The sequence below is a fragment of the Mangifera indica genome, chromosome 2, assembly GCF_011075055.1.
Source record: "Mangifera indica cultivar Alphonso chromosome 2, CATAS_Mindica_2.1, whole genome shotgun sequence".
Lineage (NCBI taxonomy): Eukaryota > Viridiplantae > Streptophyta > Magnoliopsida > Sapindales > Anacardiaceae > Mangifera > Mangifera indica.
In genome coordinates this window covers 5,317,900-5,336,737 of record NC_058138.1, presented here as the reverse complement: position 1 = coordinate 5,336,737, position 18,838 = coordinate 5,317,900, and the positions used below count along the sequence as shown (strand labels likewise).

Sequence of the window (18,838 nt, the reverse complement as noted above, 5' to 3'; positions counted from 1 at the left end):
ATAATATTAATAATAATTTTAATACATTTAATAAATTTTTTGATTAATAATTCAAATATAAAATATTTAACTGACTATTAAACTTAATGTAATATAATATATAATTAAGATTTAATCATTATAAAAAATCATCAAAATATATTAGATATTTAAATAATAAAAAATTAAAATTTTTATCTTATATAATTATGATATAATAGTAAATAATTGAAAATATAAATGCAAGCTGCCTGACTTGCTATTAATTTTTGCCTAGAAAATAAGTTTGTTTTTGTCATTGTCTACCTACTATTTAGCAAATAGTGTGTGAAAATGAACTTTGGGTGGGAATTTACTTTAAAAAAAAAAAAAAGGGTCCTTCGGCCTAAAAAAGACTTCTCATTGCACAAATGCCGAAGCAGAAAGCAAATACAACTTAGCCTAAAAAAGTGTGGCCTATTCAGACTCAAGTAACTCGTAAAAATAATTGCTATTACCAAGGTTTTCAAAACCGGACCGAAATAAAAACCGTTTTAAGTACTGATTTCGGTCGGACCGCTTGAACCGTATGAACCGGCCGATTGGACCGTTTGGACCGGTTTAATGTAAAAACCTAAAAAAATTATGTTTAATTAGTAATTACATATGCTTTACAGAATAAATTTTATATTGTGCATACTTTTCAGTTTTCACAATTAACAAAATATATATATCACAGAAGACTGATATTCAACTTTCAAATTCTTAAAAACTAACCATATTACGAATAAAATACATTCAATGCAGACATTCAATCCAGACATTCAATACAGATGCATAATAAAATTACAAAACACCAATCAACATAATTTTGGCATAGTCACCAGATTTTTAATTACACTTTTATATTACGAGTATAAATTGCAGGCGGATGAAAATTGTGTACTTATAAGTTAATAATTTTATTCATCAAAATTACTGAGTTTACAGCCATCAAAATTATAGAGTTTAATTTAAAACTTTCAAAAGTTTTACAGCCTTAAGCAATTTATCCACCAAAGAGTTTACAAGGCCTTACAAAACACCAGCTTCCCGTCGTTGCCTGAGAAGTCGTTGGTCACAACAGCAACGGAAACTCGCCGTCGTCAGCCACCGTCTGAGGCTGAGAAGTCACTGTGAAACTTGTAAAAATAGCCATGAAACTGCTGCCTTGTGAGCTTGCAAACCAACACCCCTCGGCGGCAACGTCGTCATCGGCAGCCGTATTTAAACAGTCATCGGTAAGGAACAGGAAATTCGTCAGAGAAAGTCGTCGGGTGCAGCAACTGAGGACTGCGTCTACGTCTGCGTGCACTGCAAGGAAGAGGAAAAAAGAAGAACAGTGCCTCATATGCAGCCTTGAACCGGTTTCTGCATAGACCGGTTGGACCACGGTTTAGGAGAGAACCGGCGGTTCAACCGCGGTCCAACTCGATTTTAATACTAAAACGGTTTTGCCTTCAGCAGGACCCGGCTACAGTACCGGTTCACGGTTCGACCAGCCGGTTCGGTCCGGTTTTTAAAACCTTGGCTATTACACTTTCAGAGAAGTGCTCACAAACAGCAAAAATAATACAAGGCCTTGAGTTTGAAATTTGAAATAGGACTTTTCCGCCTATAATATCCATTTTTGTCCAGTTTAATTACTAGCAGCCAAGGGAAATTACTTGTAAAAGATTGAAAGAGTAATAAAACTGAAATAATAATAATTTGTAAAAAGAATGTTAGAAATTATAATAATATTTGAAACAATTTGAGTAAGAAGTAATAACTGAAACTAGAAAGACTAAAAGTTATTTCTCTTTAAACAACGTCTCGTCAAAGTCTCGTAGCTGGAATTGTTCAAACTTCCTTGTCTCTACTCTACTGGTGGGCCTCTACTCTCTTTATCTTTCAATTTTCCTCCCTCCCCTCTTCGCCTTCATACCACTAAAAATATTGTGGCTGGCCTGACTTACTATTAATTTTAACAGTACAGTCATTGTCATGTCATGTGCCTGCTGCCTTAGAAGACGCATTTGTTTTTGTAACTGTCTACCTACTTTTAACCATTTATCAAATGCCAAAAGACTTATTCTTACTCAAGGTTTGATGTATTTACTTTCATCAGTTAAATTTTAAAAACTCAAATATTTACGTATTACCTAATTTCTATTAAAATTTATTATTAATTATAAAAGTAAAAATGTTAGCTAATAAATAATATTAAAAAAATAAAATTTTATTATATTTCTCCTCATTTATTAAAAATTAACAATTTATCCCTATTCTAAAAGTTTAAAAAGTTATAATTCCCCCTTAAGATTTAATTTCATCCCCTTCCTTCTCTGACAACATTCATTGGCTGACCTCTCATCTGCTACAAAGCCAACGACTTCTAGCAGATAGCCGACCACTCAAAGTGGAGTAGTGGAAGATTAATTATATGGGATTTGTATAACTATTCATTAACTCATAATATTATAAAATATAATTATTCACTAAATTTATTTTTTTATCCTTTATAAAATTATATGGGATTTGTATAAATTTTTTTTAAATAAAAGACTTAATTAAGATAGATTACCTCATTAAAATTGAATTAATTTATTTTAATTAAAAAATATTGTTTGAATCCAATTATCCCTTCACACAGTGGTGAGTTTCCCTTGTCAAATCATGAGGATGCTGAATTTGCATTTAAGCATCAGAACATGGCTTCTTTGGGGGTATTCGTCCACTTACATTGTTATAAGAAAGAATAGATTAATATTAACTTTCTCAGGAAGATTTTCTAAACAAGCTGGAGTTGAACCACTGAATAAACTATGGGACAAATCAACAGCTCCTTGCAAACTGGTTACTGGACAAATTTCCCATGTTGCAAGGGATTGGACCATTAAAGTTATTGAATGAGAGATCGATCAAGTTTTTCAAGTGATAAATTTATTAAAGTTCGAAGGTACTTAAGCTTGCCAATCTCATTTGGCAAAGACCCAGAGAAGGAATTCCCATAAAGGACCAAACTTTGTAGCCCCTGAGCTAAAGAAAGCCATAAAGAAGGAAGAAAGCCGTATAATTTCTATATGTATTTATTTTAAGTACATAAATAAGCATACACTTATGTGTGTTATCACATAATAAGATATTATTTTATTTTTTTATTTAAACTCATTTAAACAGATATTGAATATGTGTTTATTATTTCAAATATATAAATAAATATACATAATTTTATCGATAAAATAAATATAAGCGATTTTAATATAAAGAGAGAGAACAATCCTCGAGATTCAACACACTAATATAAAATTTTTCAAGAAGAGTAATATCAAAAGAAAAAGAAAATAAAATATATTGACCTCAATAGAGAAGAAGACGATAATAAAGAATCTACGAAATATATTGAAAAATAGGAACTCCATTGATGAAAGGGTCCAAACAGTCTAACATTGTCAAGTCAAGTCAAGTAACTCTATTAAAACACATATCCTCCCTTTATCTCTCTATTGGTGAGTCTCAATTTTGAATTTTTTTTCCCAAGATAGTGAGTTTCCTTTGTTAAACAATTGAATTTTGTGGAATTTTATCGATCATTCACATTAAAATTATGAGCAATTGCCTGGAATGGGGATAATGCAAGGGATTCAAAATACAAGATAGTAAGAATTCATTTTTTTATAATATTTTAAAATTAAAATTAAAATTTATCTATTATAATAATTATAAGATTGATAATTGAATTTAAAGTATCGTCTATTTAGTTATAGTGAATTTTATTTTTAAAAAATGATTTAATTCAAATAAAATTTTGTTGTTACCAAGATCACAGTGGTTAGAGAGTTATTTTGAGTTTCACCGGCGATAAATTCAATCTCAATTGCAAACTAAATACATTGAATATGAGATTAATCACTAAATTTGAAGCTTTATTTATTAAATTGTGATGAATTTATAAAAATATATAACTTAAATAAAGTTTCTTTGTTAAAAAGAAAGTTATATGCCCAACTACAAATGTTGAAATGCAAATACAAACTAGTCTGATACTGTTTGGTTGTAATAAGATCTGTCTTAAAACATAATCTAACTCAGCATAAAGTTTTACTTTTTTCACTTTAAGTTATGAGTCTAACTACAAACATTGAAATACATTGTTGAAATGTAAATGCAAGTTGCTCTGACTTGCTATTAATTCAAAGAGTACAATCACTGTCACGCGGCTGCTACCTAGAAGATAGGTTTGCTTTAGTCTGATAAATTGTGGAAATGAACTTTGGGTGGGAACTTAAAATAAAAAAACAATAAGTCCTTCGGCTTAAAATAGACTTCTCATTGCACAAATGCCGAAGCAGAAAGCAAACGCAACAGAGCCTCGAAAAGTATAGCTCTACAAAATAATTGCTATTACACTATCGGAGAAGTGCTCACAAACAGTAAAAATAATACAAGGCCTTGCGTTTGAAATTTGAAATAGGACTTTTCGGCCTATAATATCTGTTTTTGTCCAGTTTAATTACTAACGGTAAAGGGAATTGACTTGTAAAAGATTGAAAGAGGAATAATACTAAAATAATAATAATTTGTTAATATAATGTCAAAAATTATAATAATATTTGAAACAATTTGAGTAAACAGTTATAAGGAGATTAAAGTGATTGCCCTAAAAAGCATTATTTCTCCCTAAACAATGTCTGTCAAAGTCTCGTAGCTGGAATTGTTCAAACTTCCTTGTCTCTACTTTGTTGGTGGGCCTCTTCTCTCTTTATCTTTCAATTTTCTTCTCTCCCATCTTCGCACTAAAAATATTGTGGCTGACCTGGCTTACTATTAATTTTAAGAGTACAGTCATTGTCATGTGCGTGCTGCCTTGGAAGATGCATTTGTTTTTGTAATTGTCTACCTACTTTTAACAATTTATCAAAGGCCAAGGTTTTATATATTTACCCCTCACCCGTTAAGTTTAAAAACTCAAATATTCACTTATCACCTCATTTCTGTTAAAACTCACTATTAATTATAAGGGTAAAAAGGATATTTAATCAATAATATTAAAAAACTAAAATTTTATTATATTTCTCTCTCTTTGTTTAAAAAACTAATAATTTACCCCTACCTAAAAGTTCAAAAAGTTACGATTTCCCCTCAAGGTTTAATTCCACCTCCTTCCTTCTTTGTTGACACTCTCCGGCTGACCTCTCATTCGCCATGAAGTTGACAACTTCAAGTGGATGAAGCCAAAGACCCTTTTTCACCTAGGTAGCTAAACACTTGAAGTGGAGTAGTGGAAGATCTGTCACATGACAAATCATCACGCTTTATCCAGATTTGTCACACAATGGTCAGTGATCAATAAATCAATTATATAACTTTCTTTTTTTTTTTAAAAATATTGTGTTCACACTGTGATGAGTTTCCATTGATTGAAAATTCAATCTGTTTGATTGAAAACCAAACTTATAATTCCAACTTATATAGGTAAATATAAATTAACTCATAATATTATAAGATATAATTATTCACAAAATTTATATTTTTATCATTTATAAAATTATATGAGATTTGTATAATTTTTTTTAATCAAAGACTTACTAAAGCTAGATTACCTCTTTAAAATTGAATCAATTCATTTTAATTAAAAAGTATTTTTTGGATCCAATTATTCTTTTATAATTGAACTAACTCATCCAAACAAATAAAAAAATAGTAACTGATTTCATATCTAAATAATTTAATTTTAATATATCAGATTTCAACTTAGTTGTAAATTATAAAGAAATAGGATCAATTATGAGGATGAAACTCCAATAATAAAAAGGTCCAAGCGGTCTGACATCATTAAGTAAAGTGACATTACTAAAATTCATACCCACCCTTTATCTCTCTATTGGTGGGTCTCAATTTTCTTCTCTCTCATCTTCCCTTTCAAATAGTATGCTAGTGAATTTCTCTTGTTAAATCAATTGAATTTTATGAAACTTTATGAATTATTGTATTAAAATTATAAAATTATGACTGAATTTAAGTTATCATTTACTTAGTTGTGATGAATTCTATTTTAAAATGATGATTAAACTCAAATAAAATTTCTTTATTATCAAAATCATAGTAGTTGGAGAGTCATTTTTTGAAATGTAAACACAGGTTGGCTTGACATGCCATTATCTTTAAAAGCATAATCACTATCATGTGGTTGCTGCTTGGAAAATATTTTTGTCAGATTAATTATCTACCTACTTTTGATAATTTATCAAATAGTGTGTGGAATTGCAAAGAAAAGAAATTGAAAGCAAATAGCCGCGCAAGAAAGATTGAGTAGTGATGATGAGTGTAGCCAAACAAGAGGCGAATGTATTCATAATTTATTGAAAATATAATATCAATTTTTTTTACTTATTTTGGTGTAACAATGATAGTCAATCATTGGTTTTAAGTTGTTCTCTTATTTGATAATCGGTTTTAGTCTTATTAAATCAAAAAAAGTAATTCTTTATTATATATGAAATGAATGGTTTAACTAAAGTAAATGTTTTTCCTCACAAAAAAAAAAAATGTATAAAAATAACTTCCAAAGGATAGCTTTAGTAGTAAGATAGAGGGTTAGTAAAGACACCAAAACAAGAACGCATTAATTTGAAATTTAGTGATAATATATTAATATCAAAACTCTTTACTTACCTAAAATAGTGGTTTTGAGGCTAATTACTAGATCTAGGGTTTTCTCCAATTTAGTGTAATAAGTTCAAACTCAATTAAGTTGAATTTATAACCTCAACTAAATGTGAAAGAGGTGATTTCACTCAAGTAAGAGTTAATTGCAAAAATATATATATATAAAATAAAAATTATGCAAACTAATTTATACAAAAAAAAATTCTGGTGAGTTTTCATTGTCAAATCAATTCAATTTTGTGAAACTTTTTCTATTTTTCAACTTTTTTTTCCCCAACATTTCCGGTTCTTATTTTCTTTAGAAAAAAAAATTACGTTTCAATATTTCTTATTTCTTCATTAAAAAACAAAAAATCTCACTTTTGGTTATTTCTCGTGTGCTAGAAAAAAATTCATTTCTCTTAAACTATTTTTTAAAATTTCAAATTAAATCAAGTTATTCTTCAACCTAATCTAAACTAAATCATAATTTTTGAACAATTTGGTTTGAACCCTTTTTCTCACATGCCTGATCGACCTATCGAATTAAAACTTCATATTAAATTTAGTTCAAATCAAACCAAACATTAATTCAAATCGAGTTGACTTTGTTTGAGACACTGAGAATATATAAATTATTATGAAAGAAAATAATAATTAAATGAATGGTGTTTTAAGAACGGTAGCTAAACTAATGTTGCAGGGGGATAAATTTACAAATTCAATTATTCTGAGAATACCTGAAAATAAGATGAATAAAGACTCGTTGATTCAATATATGCTCGAAAATTCTACTTAGAAGATCTTTACAACATTGTGCAATTTTCGCATGAGTCATCTTGATATCTTTGTGGTTTGATTAGATCATAGGAGAACAAGCATAGCTTCCACCAGAACAATTTCTATGTTTAGCTAGTTACATTTGGATGTTTTCTTCATATAATTTGTGTCATATGCTTCTCTGCAAAGTAACCAAAGTAATTGCCTTTTTCTTGAAGATAAAACCAATGTCAAAAATTCTAAAATAGTAATAATTTGTAAAGAGAATGTTAAAAATTATAATAATATTTGAATCAATTTGAGTAAAAGTATTAGCAAAATCGAGGATGATGAATGATTGCATTAAAGTTACAAGCAATTACCTAAAGGGAAAATCGAGGAAATTACAAATAAGAAGAGAGTCAAAGAATCTTTGTACCACCTTTTGCCTTTGGTCAGGACAACAATGCCGTGTGCTTAACTTTAGTTTAGTCTTGTGAAATATCTTGTACGAGCCATGTGTTCATGGGCTCTTAGTGTCCTCTGTGTCTGCAATAATTGTCCTGAAGGTCTGTACATTGAAATAATGTAAATGCAAGTTGCCTGCTATTAATTTTAAGAGTACAGTCACTGTCATGTGGGTGCTGCTTTGAGAGATGTGTTTGCTTTTTTGTCGTATTAATTTATCAAATAGTGTGGTCTTGTTCTTTAACATATATTGTGTTCACACGGTGGTAAGTTTCCATAGTCAAATCAATTAAATTTTGTGAAACTTTGAGTTGATAACAAATCATAACCAATTGATTCTTTTTCACGGAAATCTCTCTTCATCTTCGGTTTTCTTCTCTCAATCATTCAGAAACCACTCAAAAATTCCTTCTCTTACAAACCTCTCTGAACCCATATCCTTCAGATTTCTTCAGTTTGTACCTTACTTGCCCTGCTACTCTCGCTTTTTTACTTTCTTTATTTCAAATTATATTTTTGCCTATTTCTGGTTCTCTTTATTTTTGAAAAAAAAAAAATCCGTTTCAATATTTCTCATTTCTTAAAAAGAAAAAAAAAAATCTTTGCATTCGGTTATTTCTCGTTTACTATTAATTTCGACAATTGTGTTTACTCTTGTTCTGTGATTTTTTTTCATTTGCTGTACTTCTCATCTGTTTTTCAAACTTGAAAAAAAAAAAAAAAAACTTTTTAAAAATGGTTGATTGTGCCGGAAGTATTGGGGGTGTGTTGAGTCCTGTCCTTGAAGTAGGCAAGTGGTTGGCTGTTCCAATTTGGCGTCAATTCAAGTACTTGTACAACTACAGTACCAATTTCAAAAAGCTGGAAAAGAAAGTTGAGGAGATGACGAACACAAGAAACGAAGTTCAGCATAAGGTTACTGTTGCTGAAAGAAATGTGGAAGAGATCACACCGAGTGTTAAAGGTTGGCTGAAGGATGTGGAGAAGACAATTACAGAAGCAGAGCAGTTGATTCAAAAGAAAGCAAACAACCCTCGATGTTTTAACGGATTGTGGTCCAACTACAAACAAAGCAAGAAAGCTTTCAAATTAATCCGCGATGATATTGATCCACTCCTCCAGCAAAAAGAGAAATTCGGTGGAATTTCCTTTGCTACTATTCCAGAAGATATCCGGCTTGTAACTAGTGAAGATTATTTGGTACTCGAATCAAGAACCTCCATTATGAAGAATGTATGGGATGCATTAAATGATGAGAATGTGTACACGATTGGTGTTTATGGGATGGGCGGTATTGGGAAGACCACTCTTGTGCAGAAAGTTGGTGGGGAAGCGAAGAAATTATTTGAGGACATTGTTTTTGTTGAGGTATGTATGAACTTTCTTATGATTATACCGAGTGATAATTATTTATATGATTGCTATTATTTGAGTAAAATTACTAATAGACAAATGAAAGAAAATAAAATAGCTATAAAACAGAATTATTTTTCTCTGTTTGTTATTCTTAAACTGGCCATCTTATTCTTGTCTTATAGGTAACACAAAATTTGGATATAAAAAGAGTTCAAACAGAAATTTCAGACACGTTAGGCGTAAAATGTGCTAACGAGACTGAAAGAGCAAATAAGTTATATCAGAGATTGAGGAGCGGTAAGAAGATCCTTCTAATTTTAGACAATATTTGGGAAGATGTTGATCTCAAGACTATCGGTATTCCTTCTAAAGCGGATCGTGGAGGATGTAAACTAATGTTCACAACAAGAGACTTACATGTATTGGAGAAGATGGGTTCTATGCGTAATTTCAACATGGGCATTTTAGCAGAAAAAGAAGCTTGGGACCTATTTGCCAAGATGACAGGTAATTTATCTTACAGAATTTTCACTTGTATGTTTTCTTAAGTTTCCTTAAAACCCAAGAATGCATGTAAATACAAAATGCAATTAGTATAATCCTAGCTCTCATTACAGGTGACGTTATTCAAATAAGTGAACTGAATTCTCTAGCAAATGATGTATGCAAGCAATGCAAAGGGTTGCCTGTCGTTATTTGTGCTATAGCTAAAGCATTAAGAACCAAGACTCATCCATCTGAGTGGAAAGTAGCCTTAAAAGAATTGAAAGCTCCTTTGCCATCCAAGTTTGAAGGATTCCTAGAAAAGGAATACATGAAAATAGCCTTAAGTTACGAGTATTTAAGAAATGATGAACTTAAGAAAACATTTTTAATTTGTAGTCTAATGAAAAATAATGCTTCCATTTCAGACTTGTTCATACATGTTGTGTGTCTTGATATACTTAAAGGAGTTAACTTGACAATGGAAGATGCACGTGATCGACTGGATAAATTGGTCCGTGATCTCAAAGATGCTAATTTGTTACTTGGCGAGGTTACAAGCAAATATTTTGCTATGCATGATGTTATCCGTGATGTTGCTATCATAATAGCATATGTTGATCATCATGTATTTACAACAAAAAATGACATTGAACGACATTGGAAGAATAGAGATAAACTCAGGAAATCCACAAGAATCTCCCTCCCTGGTTATAGTAATATTATTGATCAACTTTGGCCTGATGATTTGGATTGTCTAGCTCTTGAATATTTCTATATGCCAAACTCTCATTTCAATTTCCCAAATGACTTCTTCAAAGTGATGCCAAACCTCAAAGTTTTAAATTTAGCTGGATTGCACCAATCGTCATTGGTGCCATCCATTTGTGATTTGAAAAAACTTCAAACACTATGTTTAGATTTCAGCAGAATTGAAGATGTTGCTATTATCGGGGAGTTAAAGAAACTGAAAGTCCTTAGCTTGAAATATTCAGTTATTAAGGAGTTGCCTATAGAAATAGGTCAGTTGACTGAATTGAGGTTATTAGATTTAAGCTATTGTATACAGTTGCATGTTATTGTGCCAAATGTGATATTAAAATTATTGCAATTGGAAGAATTTCATATAGAGGGATGCCCTATTGAATGGAAGGTTGAAGTACTCATGGAATTAAAACTCTTGTCTAATCTCACGAGTGTAGAATTGGATGTCAGAGGTAACATGGTGCTACATGAAAGCTTATTTGCCAAAGAGCCTACAAGGTACAAAATATCAATAGGAAATTATTGGGAGCCTAGAAGGAGCTTATTTCCAGAATATGCCGAAGAAGAGAGGATGTTGGAAGTTACAATTAATTCTATCAAGTTACTAGAAGAATTTAATATATTCAAGAATGTTGAAGTCTTAGGGTTGGCTGAAGTTTCAGAAGATAAGAACTATGTTGAGGATTCAAATTTGGATTTGCAGTCCAGTGAAATCACGCCTTTATTTAATGAAAAGGTTTGATTTCTTGTATTTCTCTATTATATATTCTTGTTTTCTTTTATACTTATTTACATTTATTCACATATAGTTGTGATATTGTATTATTATTTTCTTCTTTTTTTTTCTAGTGATTTAAATTTTTAATTCAATTTCACTACCAAGTCCACTTGAATCTCCGTACAATGCAATTTCTGTCAAATTGATTTTATTAAATTATTTCTTTTTAAATTTCTTCTCATATAAGTTCATATATATTAAAACCACAATTAATTTTGGTTGCAGGTTAATTTTACCAAATTTAGAACGTTGGTATTGTACAATATTAGTTTGGGAAGGATTTGGGACAGCCAAATTTCAACTTTCTCTCAAAATTTGAAACGATTGAAGTTGGAAAAATGTGGAAAGATGACATATGTGTTTCCATTTTCTATAGCCAAAACCCTCAGAAAACTTCAAAGCCTAGAGATAAAAGCTTGTGAGGTTTTAGAGAAAATTGTTGAAGAAGAAGAAGGAGCAGAAGTTGTTGTTAATTCTATCTTTCCTCAGGTAACCGAATTGGTGCTCATAAATCTACCAAAACTTACAATTTTATATCCAGGAATACATGCTTCAGAATTCTCGATGTTCAAAAGGTTGCATATAAAATATTGTAAAAATTTGACTTCAAGATATTTGGGCTTGCAAGATGATAACAAGAAGGGTGCACTTCCAATATCAGAGAATAAGGTACGAATCTCTTGTTTTAAATATGTGATTCTTAATGTCTATTTTTGCTTGAACCGAAATCTGTAAAAAAAAAAAAAATTGAATGATCAATTGAATTTGGACAATTTCGTTACGGGAATAGACAGGAGCAAAATATTATTGCAATTTTGAAAAAAATTGTCTATAGACACTATCTAATATGAGTCACACATTTTAATTGCATTACACTATCTAATATGAGTCGCACATTTTAATTGCATTATGTGATTTATAGCATCTCTTTTATTTTTTTATTTTATTTTTTTGTTGAAGTAATGCTAAATTGTAAAAGCCAAAAAAATAATTTTATTTTTTATTAGAAATATATTTATTATTTAATAGGTGCATGGTCTGTCTTATTATTGGAAAGCTTAATGAGTTGACTGATTTTTCATTATTATTGATCTTATATACGACTGAAGTAAGAGGAAACAGGAAAAAATAAAGATTTTCCAAAAAAATAAAAAGTATGTAATAACGAATAAGTCTTTAATTAAACTTTTTTTTTTTTTTATGAATATGTAGATCAACCATAATTTGGAGGATTTTGAATTGACGAATGGTGCGAGAGACATTACTTGGCAGGGTCCAGATAAATCTCTTACAATCTGGAACGATAACTCAGCATATATTCCACTTGGACTCCTCCAAAGATTTCAAAGTGTGAAAAAGCTTGAACTATATGTGTGTGAATACAAAGAAATTAAGAGTGTATCTAATCTTCCAAATCTTGAAGGTCTACGTGTATGGCATTGTACGAAACTGATGAGTCTAGTGCCATCTTCAGCTTCCTTACAGAATCTTAAAGTTCTCGACGTCTTCTGTGCAAATGCATTACTTACCTTAACAACGCCTTCAATAGCTAGAAGTTTGATGCAGTTAAGAGAATTGATAATATCTAGTTGTGAAATGCTGCTTGAAATAATAGAGAATGAGGGAGATACAACAACAGGTAGCGAAATTGTTTTTGACAATTTGAAGTTGTTGTCACTTACAAAGTTAGAGAGTCTCGAATGTTTTTGCTTTGGGAATTACTCTTTTAATTTTTCATCACTAGAAGAATTAATTATAGAAGAATGTCCTAATTTGAAGACTTTTTCTCGAGCAATGTTAAACACTCCAAAGTTGCACAGTGTCAATTACAAGGAAATAGGGAATGAGGGGAATGATCTTAATAAAATCGTACGTGGATTGTGCAAAAATAAAGACGAGGTATGTATGCAATCAATTAATTTGTTTTCTATAATTACTTATTTATGCAAGTTTAGTTAGTTTAGAAAAAGTGACAAAGAATTTATGCAAATTTTAATTACTTTATATTGAAACAATTATCAACTTCTAATTGAAACAATTAATGCAGGAAATCTCAATTGATCCTTCTATCAAAATTTGCTCCAATGATAATTCTATAGAAATTTGCTACGACCAACATCCAATTTCCTTCTATCAAAATTTGACACACTTGATCCTTTGGAATTGTGGAAATATAAAATACGCATTTCCACCTACCATTGCCAGAACTCTCCACCAACTCCAACAACTAAAGATAAGGGATTGTATGGCTTTAGAAGAGATTGTTGCAAAAGAAGAAGGAGCAAATGCTGTGGTCAATTTTGTCTTTCCGAATGTAACCATATTGAAGCTTAAGAATCTACCAAATCTTACAACGTTCTATCCTGAAATACATACTTTAGAATTGCCAAAGTTGAAGGAGTTGGTGGTGAGAAATTGTGACAAATGTCTGAGCTTCAAAAGCAGCATTGAGGAGAGTGAAATTGATAGTTTATATCTAAAAGCTATTTCCTTGGACAATAAGGTATGAATATCTTCTTGCAAAAGAATTAATATTTTCTGTCGATATGTTTTAACACTTTATTCAAAACTTTAATTGTAGAATTCTTATCTTCTTTGACTTTCCTTTGGAACTGAAGTTTAGAAAAATTCATGGTTATTTGATTTGAAAATTTTCTCTTTAGGATTATATCAATTAGAGTCATTTAAGTCCTATTTTTTAAAATATATTATCCATTATAATTTTAGAAATCAACAATAAAATTTTGTTTTTACTCAAAAAAAATTTGCAACTTGACTGCATACTAAACAGGTTATAGAAATCAACAATAAATTTTGATTTTTACTTTTAGAAAAATGTGCAACTTGCATGCATACTAAAAAGGATGATAAATTCAAAATTAGTGTAACTGGATTGAAGTTTTCTTTTAAGAATATTAAATACTAACTGAATTTGGTTTTGATGAATTTGTAGATCAACTCTCATTTGGAGGTATTTGAATTACGGAATGGTTCAGCAGAAATTACTTGGCAAAAGCAATCTAAATCTCTTTATATCAGCTCTATAGATGAGTCAGCATATATTCCACTTGGACGTTTTCAAAGATTTCACAATTTGAAAGAGCTTAAACTAATTTGCTGTAATTACAGAGAAATTAAGAGGCAATTGGATCTTCAAAGTCTTGAAGTTCTAGATGTATCTCAATGTGAAAAGTTGTTGAGTCCACTACTATCATCTACACCTTCTTTCCAAAATCTTAAAGTTCTTAAGGTAGAAGGTTGCCATGGGTTGGTTAACTTAACAACACCTTCAATGGCTAGAAGTTTGGTGCAATTAAGAGAATTGAGAATATCAAATTGTGAAATGTTGATTGAAATATTAGAAAACGAGGGAGATGCAATGTCGAGTAGTGAACAAGTTGCTTTTAACAATTTGAAAAAATTGTCACTTAAATATTTATATGGCCTCTCATTCTTTTGCTCTGGGAATTACTCTCTCAATTTCCCATCTATGGAAGAGTTAATTATAGAAGAATGCTACAATATGAAGTCTTTTTGTCAAGGAATGTTAAGCACACCAACGTTACACAAAATCAATTATGAGAGAGAGGAGATAGAAAATGAAGGGAATGACTTGAATTCAACTATACAACAAGCACACAAAGAAAAGGTATGCATTAAATTAATTAGCTTAAGTAGATTTCTACAATTTTTTAATAATAATATATTTTGGGTGTTAATTATAATAAATTTGTTTTAAAAATGTTGACCTTGATTCCACATAAAAAAAATATTAGTTTGTGCATATACTGAACATTATTATTTAACTAGTGGTCACTACACATTTTCACGCCCCTTTACTAGGATACAATTGACTATCAATTCATTATATTTTTTTTCTCCTTGGTTCCTATTGAAAATAATTAAATTTTTTTGCATGTTTTTAAGATAAAATTAATTTTAAATTGATTGACACATGTTTTTTCTTTAGGTTAGCTTCAATATAAGGACATTGAATTTAAATGGAAGGGATATCATGGCGATTTGGCAAGGAGACTTTCAGGAGAACTTTTGCTTAGTAGAAACTCTTAATTTGATTATGGATGAATATACATATATTCCAATTCAAATCCTTCAGAAATTTGTCAGACTTGAAAACCTCATAGTGAAAGTGAGTTCATACGAAGAACTATTCTCGTTTGGAGAAGGTGAAGAGGACATTGGAGTAATCACAAACCTAAAACAATTAGAATTGTGGGGGCTTTTTAATTTAAAGTGCATTTCAAAGCAAGACTCCCAACTAAATTCAGTTCTTCAAAATCTTCATTCTTTGGATGTCAAGTATTGTCACAATTTGACTACTTTGCTACTGCCTTCACAATCTTTTGAAAATCTAAGGACTTTGACGGTATACTATTGTAATAAAATGCAAAACTTAATGGCATCCTCAACAGCCAAAAGTCTAGTGTGTCTTGAAAGTTTGTCAATACAAGAATGTGAAATGATGGTAGAAGTATTAGCGACTGAGGGAGATATAGAGAATGATGAAATTGTTTTTAAGAAATTGAATTACTTGTCCTTAGATGGTATAGAAAGTCTCACACACTTCTACGCTGGGAATTACACATTAAAATTCCCATTCTTGAAAGACTTAGATGTGTGTAGATGCTCTAAAATGAAAACTTTCTCTAGAGGAGGCTTAAGCATGTCAAGGTTACTAAGTTTGAACGGGAAAGATTGTTCAAGTGACCGAAATTCAGTTATACAACAATTACAAAATGGTACGTATTCATTTATTTAACAATATATTTTTTATTAGACTTCTCCATTCTCCTTAATTGAATTAACAATAATCAATCTTGTATGGTCTTTACTATTGAATCAAAATCCTTAAAGTGAGAAGCTATAGTAATTTCAAGTGATTTCAAGTAGTAGTGAGGTGTTTATTGACATAATTCTTCATCTTCTAATATAATTTTCCACAATTTTTGTTTTTACCATTAATGCATTGTTCTCTATAATTACAGATTGTGCAAGGTTATGGGAAAGATTGCCATAGTAGCAAACTGCAAAGTCACATGGTAAGTGTGTAGTATTAGATGAGTTTACATTGTCTTTTTAAACATAATTCATAAGAAGTCAATTGACTAAATAGATTTTGGGTATTATATTTTAAGATATTGGAAGGTTAAATATAATATTGATTAATAATTCAATGGACTATAGTGACATTAGCTAATCATATAAGTTTTGGTAGAGTTAGGGGTCTAATGGAAAGGGTGTTTAAAAAAATTATGTAACTAAATCGAATTGATTTTTAAATAAAAAATCGATACAAAAAAAGGTTATTTGAAAAACTAGTTTAGGTACCAATTAAAAAAAATACAAAAATCCGGTTTATCAATTTTTTATAAAAGGTTAACCAAATGAAGCCGGTTTTAAAAAAATTAAATTAAAAATTAATAAAATATTGAACCTATTTAAAAATATTGAAAAAATAATAATGAAAATAAGATTCAAAACCGATTAATTGAAAATTCGGTTTGATTAATTGATATTTTCAGCTCGATTTCAGTTTATGATTTTCTCCAAATCATAAAGTGATTTGGTTAACCAGTTTTGAACACCTTTATCTAATGGCAATGACTCATGTCAAGTTTGCTCTGGTATCTAGCTTAGTAGCTTCATTTTACCATCAATTTCAAACCGTCATAACAATTACATGATAAGAGTTTGATTTGAGCCAGGCTGACTTGAGCTCAAATGTCAACTTAGCTCAATCGAGCCCAAAATGAGCAGTCATGGCTTGAGCCATAGTGTTAAGAATTTCTCTGAGTTAAAGCCTTTTTCCTTTTAAAGCCTTTTTCTCATATGGTTGTTCTTCATAATGGCAATGCATTCTAGGCAGTGGTCTTATGCATTCAATTACAATGTACACGTGTTCAAATTTTTTTTACTGGGTCCGGGTTTGGTCTTTTTTGTTGCATTCAGTTGTAGTGGTGGTTAAATCCTTTAACCCTTTATATATCATTAAATTTTAAAGATTCATTAACAACCGTAATTGACTACTGTATGAATTAGAAAAGCAGAGTTTTTGCAACCCAAAAGGATTCATGTGACGTGGGATGTTCATAGACAAGCAATATCTCTCGTGTTTTGTCAATGCGGAATTCCCCTATGATGTTACACATTGGTATCACTTTATGTGGATATTCGAAGGTGTTGCTTTTGATAATTTCTCTGTTCCCAATATTCTATCCGTTCGTTATCTCTGCACCTTAATCACTGATGTGGGAAATATGCTTTTTGTAGCAATCTTTTCTTTGACTTGGATATATCTTTCCACAGGTGTCTGTTAAGAAGAGAACGCTGAAATGTGTTGCAGATTACATTGTTGATGTAGCTTGTAAACCGGCTGGACTCAGTCACAACTATGGAGCCATATTTATCGCGTAAACTGTCTTGCTAATTCTCAAAGTATATTCACTTCCACGTTTGATTCTGAAGTTTCTAGTCTCAAATCCATGTTTCCTGCCTGTTTCCATCTTCTGGTGTGTTTTCAGCCTTTTCTCTCTAATTCCCTAGAGGTCTCTGGCTCTCTGTGGTTCTCCTTTGCATCGGCCTAGCTTCTTCCCGTGAGTTCTTGGGTCCTGTGGAGGCACCGTTCTGCTGCTGGTCTGTTTTGGCTTGGGTTGGCTCTCTGCAGCTGCTTTGGTGCTGAAATCCTCTCCTGTTCTCTTGCCTTTCTCCTTCTGTGGAGTTGCTGATTCCTGCATCCCTCTCCCCTGTTTCTCCCCTGCATCGGGGTTCATTGGGTTTGTTGGGGCTTCTGCTGCCTTACTGCTGCCGAATTTGAGTTCTTGGCTGCCGGTTCTGCTGGCACCTTCCTACGTTTGATGGTTGCTGCTTTCTTAATCCTTTCTCTCCCAGCATCTTTACTTGTCTCTCCTGGAGCGTTCCAGCAGTGTTTTTGCGCGGTTCCAGTAAGTTGCTTCTTAGTGAAATGGTTGCACATTGGTCCATTTCTGTCCTTGCTCCTGGTTCCTGGGATGCTGCATGCTGTATCAGGTGTGTGCCGGTTGACGCTTCATACTGTTGGCTGGGTTCTTCTTGCTGTCTTTGGCGTCCTGCCATGGCTGGATGTGCTGGGTTCATGGTTATTTTAATTTCAGTTGGTCGTCTCAAGTACGCTTTCTGTTCTTAAGTGGTTTGTTGTTGGTTTGCAATTAAGTGAGAGTTTTAGCCATTGGGCTAGTGATGTCTTGTACTTGGAGTGTTTTTTGGCAATCTTGTGGGATGAGCTTAGGATGTCTTTGTGCCCCCTTTCGGGTTTTTAATATATATATATATATATTTACTTATCAAAAATATATATATATATTTGAGTTGCAAGTGTTTCTGCGTATTCTCGTATTGGAGTCCTGTGATCTAGGATGTAAATTCTTGACTGCAAACCATGAATGTTTATAGAATACAGGCTATTTTGTGTGCATTGCATGCGCTTTGTAATCATAATTCTTATACAAATATCTATCACTTGAAAAAGTTAGTTTTTTTCACTACACTTGAAATACACTATACTTCCTATTTTTCTGGCACAAGTAGACAGGTATATTGTAATCT

The 18,838-nt window shown here is 31.3% G+C and overlaps 1 protein-coding gene across 8 annotated transcripts; it reads left to right on the top strand.

Moving 5' to 3' along the window:
• The first annotated feature begins 8,110 nt into the window (after positions 1-8,110).
• Positions 8,111-18,707, top strand: LOC123209127 (probable disease resistance protein At4g27220). Of its 8 annotated transcripts, none has more exons than XR_006500965.1 (11): positions 8,111-9,222; positions 9,393-9,717; positions 9,828-11,194; positions 11,462-11,905; positions 12,449-13,135; positions 13,284-13,739; positions 14,190-14,885; positions 15,207-15,996; positions 16,243-16,296; positions 17,305-17,667; positions 17,779-18,707. XR_006500965.1 is itself a non-coding variant. In XM_044626917.1 (10 exons), exons 1-10 carry the CDS (start codon positions 8,590-8,592, stop codon positions 17,798-17,800), a joined length of 4,788 nt encoding a protein of 1,595 aa, XP_044482852.1. In that variant the 5' UTR covers positions 8,111-8,589; the 3' UTR covers positions 17,801-18,707. The 8 variants fall into 8 exon arrangements, 4 of the variants coding, with proteins under 4 accessions (XP_044482852.1, XP_044482851.1, XP_044482854.1 ...); XR_006500964.1 differs by having other exon boundaries at positions 17,297-17,667; XR_006500966.1 differs by having other exon boundaries at positions 17,564-17,667; positions 17,779-17,797.
• Positions 18,708-18,838: the final 131 nt, after the last annotated feature.